Source organism: Salminus brasiliensis, chromosome 21 (genome assembly GCF_030463535.1).
Source record: "Salminus brasiliensis chromosome 21, fSalBra1.hap2, whole genome shotgun sequence".
In the NCBI taxonomy this organism is placed as follows: Eukaryota; Metazoa; Chordata; class Actinopteri; order Characiformes; family Bryconidae; genus Salminus; species Salminus brasiliensis.
In genome coordinates, this window is record NC_132898.1 from 12,255,985 (window position 1) to 12,265,374 (window position 9,390).

At 36.8% G+C, this 9,390-nt stretch overlaps 1 protein-coding gene across 5 annotated transcripts in view; it reads left to right on the forward strand.

Annotated features, from left to right (window-relative positions):
* unm_sa1614 (un-named sa1614) overlaps positions 1–9,390 on the forward strand; it is a 63,127-nt gene that overhangs the window by 50,590 nt on the left and 3,147 nt on the right. For 2 of the 5 annotated variants that reach the window (XM_072665446.1, XM_072665448.1), the window contains 8 exons: positions 269–336; positions 883–990; positions 2,871–3,102; positions 3,194–3,373; positions 4,224–4,284; positions 4,481–4,542; positions 6,284–6,468; positions 7,462–7,584. In XM_072665446.1, the coding sequence (XP_072521547.1) occupies positions 269–336; positions 883–990; positions 2,871–3,102; positions 3,194–3,373; positions 4,224–4,284; positions 4,481–4,542; positions 6,284–6,468; positions 7,462–7,584 (1,019 nt within the window). Of the gene's footprint in view, positions 1–268; positions 337–882; positions 991–2,870; positions 3,103–3,193; positions 3,374–4,223; positions 4,285–4,470; positions 4,543–6,283; positions 6,469–7,461; positions 7,585–9,390 lie in introns of those variants that run through there. The other 3 variants (XM_072665447.1, XM_072665450.1, XM_072665449.1) reach the window with 3 other exon arrangements.

Below are 9,390 nucleotides of genomic sequence, written 5' to 3' on the forward strand. Positions count from 1 at the left end.
AATGTTTATTGTGGCATCATTTATGAGAATGAAAACCTATTGTCACATCACCCATCTCTTAGGAACAGTGAATATAATACAGTTGCCATTTCCTCATCTGCATGTTAATAGTTAATAGCTGAATAACACATGTTGACGTCCTCTGAAGTGAGGCTGATTGCCTAGTAAACTTGCCCATTTGGATTATTGGCTTATTGTGAGTAGTTAATTATATAATTTGAATGATGGTTTTGAGAGGGGGCTGATGGCAATTATTTTGTCCTCATAGAGAATGAAAATGGAGAGACTCCTCTGGACATTGCTCGAAGACTAAAGCACACTCACTGTGAAGAGCTGGTATGCTGCGCAGGGTTTCATTTCTTTTATTACAATTAAATATCACTAAAAGTTGGAACACAGGGCTACCTATAGGGCTTTTTCTTAATATTTACTGTTGTAATAATAAAACAATAAAATAATGAAATTACTACAATCAGAAATATTGTCTCAAAATATTGTCTGTTAATGTTAAAAGAACTTTTAACTTTTAACAACACACACATAGTAATTTGGATAATTTACTATAGCATTAGTAGTGACTTGATCAACAGTTTCAAACTTTTAGAACACTATAGTTCTAAAAAAAATGTTTTTTAATTATTCAAAATCATTGTGTGATATACAGTATTATGTACGTTTTAGTTTTGCTATTTATATACCAAAATGTCTAAGATGATGATGAATCGTGTGATACATTTTACTGGTACTCTGGAATAGGACTGTCCTTATCAGCTAGCTTTAATGTTAAACCTAATGTTTTCTTTATTACTTTAATAGTCCTTAGAAAACAAAGTGTTTATTATTTGTCTGTTTTAAAGTGTGGTTACCATGTGCATTGTTTAGATCCAGCAGTCTCAGAACAACCAGTTCAACATGCACATCCATGTGGAGTACGAGTGGAGACTACGGCAGGACGATTTGTATGAAAGTGATGACGACCTGGAAGACAAGGTTAGTTTTAATATTGTTTTAATATTTTAGTTTTATATTTAGTTTTAATTTCTCTTGGATAGGTGAATATGCTTTTTTAGATTTTGTTCAAATGTATTACCATAATGACAATTCCACATTTATCCACTGAAAATGTTGTACTTTTGTATAATGTTGGTATAAGCTATGTTTAATATCACAAAATATACAATATTTTGCCTAGCAGCCAAAGTTTACACTGAGCTCTTATTAACAATTGTTGTTATACACAAACACACAAATATATACATATACAGTGGGGCAAAAAAGTATTTAGTCAGAAGTATTTAGTCTGTAAAAAGTTCTCCTAATTAGAAAGATGAGAAAGGTCTGTAATTTTCATCATAGGTACACTTCAACTATGAGAGACAAAATTATAAAAAAAACAAAATCAGGAAATCACATTGTAGGATTTTTCAAGAAATGATTTGTAAATAAAGAAATAAGTATTTGGTCACCCACAAACAAGCAAGATTTCTGGCTCTCACAAACCTGTAACTTATTCTTTAAGAAGCTCTTCTGTCCTCCACTTGTTACCTGTATTAATAGCACCTCCAAACCAAGACCAAAGACCAAAGAGCCAAGACCAAAGAGCTGTCTAAGGACACCAGGAAAAAAACTGTAGACCTGCACCAGGGTGGGAAGTGAATGTACAATAGGCAAGCAGGTTGGTGTGATTAAATCAACTGTGGGAGCAATTGTAAAAAATGGAAAACATACAAGACCATTGATAATCTCCCTTGATCTGGGGCTCCACGCAAGATCTCATGCCGTGAGGTCAAAATGATCATGAACTACACGGAGGGACCTGAAGAATGAACTGCAGAAAGCTGGGACCAAAGTAACAAAGGCTACCATCAGTAACACATTACGCCAAGAGGGAATCAAATCCTGCAGTGCCAGGCGTGTCCCCCTGCTTAAGTCAGTACATGTCCAGGCCTGTCTAAAGTTTGCCAGAGAGCAAATGGATGATCCAGAAGAGGACTGGGAGAATATCATGTGGTCAGATGAAACCAAAATAGAACTTTTTGGTAAAAACTCAACTCATTGTGTTTGGAGGAAGAAGAATGCTGAGTTGAGTCCCAAGAACATCATACCTACTGTGAAGCATGGTGGTGGAAACATCATGCTTTGGGGCTGTTTTTCTGCAAAGGGGACAGGACTACTGATCCGTGTTAATGGAAGAATGAACAGGCCATGTATTGTGAGATTTTAAACCAAAACCTCCTTACATCAGTGAGAGCATTGAAGATGGAACGTGGCTGTGTCTTCCAGCATGACAATGATCCCAAACTCAACGCTCGGGCAACGAAGGAGTGGCTCTGTAAAAAGTATTTCAAGGTCCTGGAGTGGCATAGCCGAAATTTGTGGAGAGAATATCTGTGTTGCCCAGAGACAGCCCCAAAACATCAAAAGAGTTGAACTTTTGTTATTGACCAAATACTTACTTTCCACCATAATTTACAAATACATTCTTGAAATATCCTACAATGTGATTTCCTGGATTTTTTTTTTATTATTTTGTGTCTCATAGTTGAAGTGTACCTATGATAAAAATTACAGACCCTCTTTTTATTTAGCAAATAGAAATCATATTGGTAAACCTAATTTTTTTTTTTTTGGTAAACCTAATTTTTTCAAACCTTAGCTGTTCATTATTTCACATAGAATTCTTTTAGTGGTTTGAGGCACATATGTATGGGTAAGATATAGTATCATAAATATAAACAATCATAGTTATCGAATTATACCGCTTAAGATTAACACAAAACTACAATGTACCTTTAATATACAACGCCCAATAAGGATTTGTGCATTTACCTGAACCAGTATCTTTGTGTACTGTATAATTGTATTCACAGTCAGGCCCAGTGAAGAAGGACAGGTCAAGCCGGCCTTTCAGCCTGTACCACAGTGGCTCTCAGGACCGCAGCGCTGGGGGAATATTCAGCGTGGGCCGCCGGCTAGCTCTGGGACGAGGCGAGCACAAACGAGATGTGTACAGTATTCCTAGCCCTCACACTCGCAGCCTGGACAGCCCCCCACCACCCCCACCATCATCACCTGCGCCACCACTACCCCCTAGAGTCAGGGGTAAGAAACTGCTGTTGACACTATCAGATTGTTTGTCAAATTATGCTGCTAGTGGTAAAGCTGATGTTCTTCTTTCTTGTCTCCTCAAAAGCTCCAAATGTTCCTCCCCCTCCTCCCCCTGTCAGTCCACCAGATGGATGGACAGAGGTCAGCTTCAGTAAGAAAAGAACTCCTCCTCCTCCTCTGGTGATCCGGCACAAGCGGACATATTCTGAGCCGTCTCCTCAGGTTCCTCTCAGCCCCCACGGAGGCTCGCGGCCAGGATATGCTGGTATACACATACACCTGCAAAAAACAAAAACTATGAATTTCTTTAAACAAATGATTATTTATTTAACACCTTGGCATCTCATTACATTAATCTACCCTGAAGTTAAGTACATGAATGTGATGATAAAGTACCTACATTAAACTTAGGTGCCATAGAAATATTCCATTTTAAATTAGTCTCTAAAGCAGCCCTAGGATTTTGTCCTAGAATGAAGCAAGCTTGTTCCTTTTATGGTGGTCTTGTGAATAGTTTGATGAACTCTGCTCTGAGTAGCTGGTTTACAGCAAGGCACTGCAATTGCTCACACAAAATCGACATTGGCAATCATGCCCCAATGTGTTTGTAGCACTGTAACAAGAAAAATAGGCCTTATTAACCAACTGTTCCTAAGGAGAAATTTATTCCTAAAACCCACTTTTCCGTTTTGTTTACATGCATTTTTCTTATCTAGAAGAATCTGGCAGTGGTATTTGTGTTCAGCAGCATTACTAAACAAAAGTAACCAACACCATAGTCTCAGGTAGTTGCCTCTACCTGTTGTTTCATCTTGGACTAGGGAAAACGCTGGTGTACATACATTTTAGGGTGTAAATGTAATTTTAGTAATGCAGAATTAGCATTTAAAGATGAATATGTTTGAGATTCACAATATGTTACTTCCATGTACCAAACTCTCCTCATTCAACTATGCTCTCTATTCTAGTGCACCTTTAACATGTTCTAACATAGTGGTTGCACGTAAACGTTGTTTACAGCTCACACACTACCTGTACCGTTACTTTTATTAAAACAGTGGTTCTGACTAATGGTGACTGAGTTAATGTCAGAACATGTTGACCTTCTTTGGTAGATTATGGAGTGCCGGCCAGTCCACGAGGCTACAGCATTCACGATACTGTTCAAAAGTGTGTGTAAGTACTGGCACCTTAAAAGATAAAGTAAATTCTGGCCTCTGTTGGTGAGATAGCGAATAACTCTTTACTTGAAGTATTAAATACTTTGTGCATGGATTATTATATATTTGATTGTATCTTTTCTCTCTAAACTGAACAGCATTGCATGTACATAATGCTAAGAATGTTATTGCTGATAATAAGATTATTTCAGCTCAGGGTCTCCCAAGTACACCATGACTGCACTCAACTCATTGTCTGAGCTGCCCGAGCGAGGTGAGCACCCTAGCGTTTTTTATTCACTTGTTTCATGCGGTTTGGGTGTGATTAAAACTGCTTTAAATAGGTTTTTATTGTGCACATGGGTTAAACATTGGGGGTGGGTTGTGTCCTAATCGAATGACACTGACAATTGATTTTTGTGAAAACAGTATCACAACCACAGTAGGCGTGGTTGAACATATTAACATTATTAATAATTTACCTTTTTATTATGTTATGTTTTGTTATGTTTATGTAGCATTTATTAAAAGTCATACAATGACGACGCCCTCCACTGAACTTGGCAGGTGTTCGTTCAAGTTCAGCTTTGGCAGGTTGCCAACATACTAGGCCATGGCCAAACAGGCAGGTGTACCAGCCCCCAGAAGCTGAAAGCCTCCAGAAGCTAGCCCAAAATGTGTGTAGAAACCTGAGCGCTTGAAACACATGTACAAATCTACTTATTTTTTAAACTTTAAATAACCTCTCTTGATAATACAACAAAATCTTCGATCAGCCTGTATAACTCTATTCTTACTCTATTCTTACTGAAAACTTTATTTGCTTTTAATATTCTAGGATATACTAGTTTTATTACTATTTATTAGTGGTAGCTACAAATTTAGTAATGCTACAAAAAGCGTTACAAATTTAATAACATAAATAAAATGCAGATTTTATTTAAAGTGCCAAAACATGTAGCTTTTCTGGAGTAAAATAAATACATTTCTGTCGAATCTATAAACCATATTAACATACTGCTACTACTAATACTAATAATATTTCCAAGATAAAATAAATACTATAATATAATCTAAAACAATGTATAAAAGATAAATAATAAAGAATAAAGATATTTATTAATAATGTATAAATAATTAAATAAAACAAGAAAACAATTATATACAGCAATTATATAAATTCTATAAAGCAAAATATATCCAAAAGTCTGTTGTCGGATGTATTCTGGAAGCTAATTTCACAGGAATGAAAGAGAAAGCTCTATCACCCATTCATCAAAGCCTGGACAAGCAAATCTGATCTAGATGTCAACATAGGCAGTGAAAAGCAGTTCTGTAAAGCCCAGAGCAGACTCTGAAAAACTTTTGGAACTATTTCGCCTTGGAATTCAACTATATGTACCTGTCCACTATTGTTTTTAAAACAATACATTTTAGGCTAAACCTTCTTAAAACTACTGCTACACAATGCCTTATTCCATTCCTGACCATTGTGTGGAAGATGTTTCTATGATGTAGCTTTTAGAGGCATTAAACTCCTAAGACATCTGGTTCCTATCACCACCACTGTGAACAATTCTGGCTCTGTAAGTTTCTCTAAAATAGGGCATTTCACACCAAACCATTCTGAATGACTTAGTTAACAACTAAATGATGTAGAAATTACTTCTTTAGGGCATGTTGCTTGGATTTGTTTTAGAAGCAACTAATGTGACTGTTTAATAGCTAATAATAATGCTTTGGCACCTTGTCATGACAAATACACCTAAATATACTTATATTGATGGATTTATAATATATATAAATATAGTTCTATAACAATGTACAAACATGTATAAAAAATCTAAGTTCAATAAATCAGATCAATAAATTAACCTTGTACTCAGTCGTACTTGCTGAGCACTGTATTAGAGATTAGTCACTGGCAGTTGTGAATTGGTACAGTGCATCATAAGTTTAAGCTTCCAATGAACTTTGAAAAAAAGGGAAATAGTTCAGTTCTGTTTGCACTGCAGGTTTTCGAGCAGATGGCGAAAGCAGCAGTTGTCACTTCCTGTATCAGACTCCACAAGTCAGCAGTTCAGGCCGCCTTGCCCAAGCCCTGTCCCCAACGTCTCCCAGATCATTCAGCCTGGACTCCAACGGCAGCTCAGCGTCTTCCTGTCCCAGTGCTCCACATCCGCTGCCCAGACGCACTCTGGTGAGAGACTGGGCTTTCTAGTAGTAGGGTTTAAGTTTTGAAAATGAAAACATGACCCAACTAAGCTGATAATCCGTGACTTTTTTTATGAGTTTGTCCCACACACTATTATTTTAATAAATCAAGAAGGGTCTTCTGGGCCTACAGAGTAAGGCGAATGATTAATTGCAGATTAACAATGGCATTTTTATTATTTTTTTATATATACAAGCACCATGCTTGCTATATTTCATAGCATATATCTACAAGTACTGTAGTACTGCTTTTATTGTTATGTTTTGGTTGGAAATAATATGGTTAAAATCTTGAGGCGATAGAGTAATATTTGAGAATGTTATACAAATATTACTGGTTATAACATTATTTTTGTTCATGAGGGTGTTGTCCTACCTGCTTTATCCAAGTTCAATTAGTGAAGCATCACAGTGATGTTATTTTAAGGTATAAAACATATTTAAAATCTTTAACTTTTTAAGAAAATAAAAAAATACATACCCAACCAAGCCAGAAATCCAAACCAAACCGCACCCCAGAAACTGGACCATTACACCATTAGTACATTTTTTCAATCACAGCAACCAAGAAGTGTGAGTGATATGTGCTATATTGTTATATATTACGTATAAAGTAAAAGCAACAACATCTGTCAGGGCTCTGTGAGGCATTATTCATTGAGAACAAGAAGTAGTTTACACAGCTAAAAATGGCAGCCACTCATGTGTTTGTAGACAGAGGTCAAATAAAATATGTCTGGAAACAGAACTGGGGAAGCTTCTTGTGTGGGACACATAAACAATGGTAGACCTGAGAACATGAGAAGTCACACGAATTTTCCATCTCATAACCTCTAGCATGCAAGAATGTAGCATAATGTGTCTCCAGCTGAACTTGCATAGTTTGTGTGCAAGTACAGACCTGCCTTCTGTAATACGTGGCAGCTTCAGCAACAGGCAGTCAGTGAAAGTGAGGTGCGTGTGTGTGTGCCTTTTCCAGACAAAGTCAAAGCTGAAGCGGGTGAAAGCCATGTATGACTGTGTGGCAGATCACCATGATGAGCTCACTTTCAGTGAGGGAGAGGTACTGGTGGTTCTGGCAGAAGAAGACGCTGATTGGTGGGTAAGTCATACAGTAACGTGATGGGGGCTACGACTGTGCCTTTGTTATGTCTGTATCAGTTCACAACCCTTAGAAGTCAGTTATTGTCAAAAAACAAAAGCAATAATTAATAGCATCTGCTGTTAATTAATAATCATACAGTAGCTTGTTGTAATAAACAGAAATGTTTTGTTGAAAGATTACATTTCAATTAATGTTGTATCAATGCCAGTGTTTTACCCTTGATACCAAGATACCCAAACAGCTTTTCACAGGCTTTAAGTACTTATTGGTGTTACCAAACTAGTATCTGACAATGCGTTCTCAAAACCACCCTCAAAAACTATAAAAAAAACCTACAATAATTACATAATCCCATTGGTCCTGATACCAGGCCCAAAAGAGAAAGAGGTGCTGAGAGGGCCCTGCATGTCATAGCGAAATAATTTTTTTTACTTTACAAATCTGAAAATAATTCATCAAACCTGTCGCAGGGTTTGCACTTAACACTTTGCTTAGTATCCAGTACTCTGAAGTGCTCCACACTGATCATTTCTTACGCATGTCATTCCTTTTAGCTTCTGTGGCCACATGAAAAAGAGGCCAGTCAAAGTTGAGGTGACATAACTGCCCTGCATGAGTTTATGATGATCTAATTAGCTATACCTTATCTATATATTACGAATAACTGATCTGTATAAAGCAGAGGTCACTAACAGACGGACTGTGGTCCAGGTCCAGGTCCAGATGTTATCCTATCCTGAGCTGGAATGATAACTGCTAAACTATTGAGCACTTTTTCATTTTAATTATTAATTAAAGTTTTATAGCCTTCATGGTACAGGTTTAGAGGCCCAGGAAACTCACAGACCATTTACACGTGTTGTGTCAGTATCACACATGATGCTACTCAGATTCATGCATACATACAGGGACAAGACGACAGACAGCGGTCGGAGAAGACCGTGAAGAGGAAAGTTAATTCACATGGCAGCTCTAAAAAGAAAAAAGCAGAGCTCAAAATCTGAACTTCGTATCAAGAATAGACAGACTGGTATAGGTTTATGCTTTCCAGTTAGCATGTCTCAGATGTTTCAAGACCATGGCAATTATTAAAAACAGTAATGTCAAGTTTACTTTACTTATTAATTTGACTTTAAATGAGAAAAGAATCTTATATTTAGAGTATCTGTTATTGATAATCCTTTCAGTTCAGTGTGAAAATAACAATAAATATTGTTGAAATTATGGTTAATGGTTATACGAATATTCATATATAGTCTTACTATATATGCATTTGATGATTGGTTAGCTATTGTTAATCAAATTAGTGTAAATAAGCTAAATGCATATTTTTCTAGCTTTGTATTCAACATAGAAGTCAGATAATTATATAGGATAATATTATATAGAGATTATTATATAGAGTAATATAGAATAATAAACAACATGCCAGTAATAACTGTAGTCTTATGAGGGTTAAAAAGAGAATTCAGTAATGCAGGCGAGCAGGTGCTGATGAAGAAGGTTTATTCAGAGGATTGCTGCTCAGACTTGGTTTGGTTGTTTATAAATAAAATTCTTTCTATGGTGACTCTGGCTAATCAAGGTTTCCTGCCAGCATCAATTTGTAACTCCCAACTGTGCGCAGCCTCAGCTGCATATCCTAGGGAGATGCTAGTTTAAAGGCGATTTTATGTGGAAGCAGTGAAGCTCTTATTGGCCTTTGATAGAGCCATGCTGTGTGTACAGATGTACTTCTTTCTCTCTCTGGGGAACAGATGGAAATGATTGGTGTGGGTCCGCTCTCTGTGCTTCTTTGTGTTT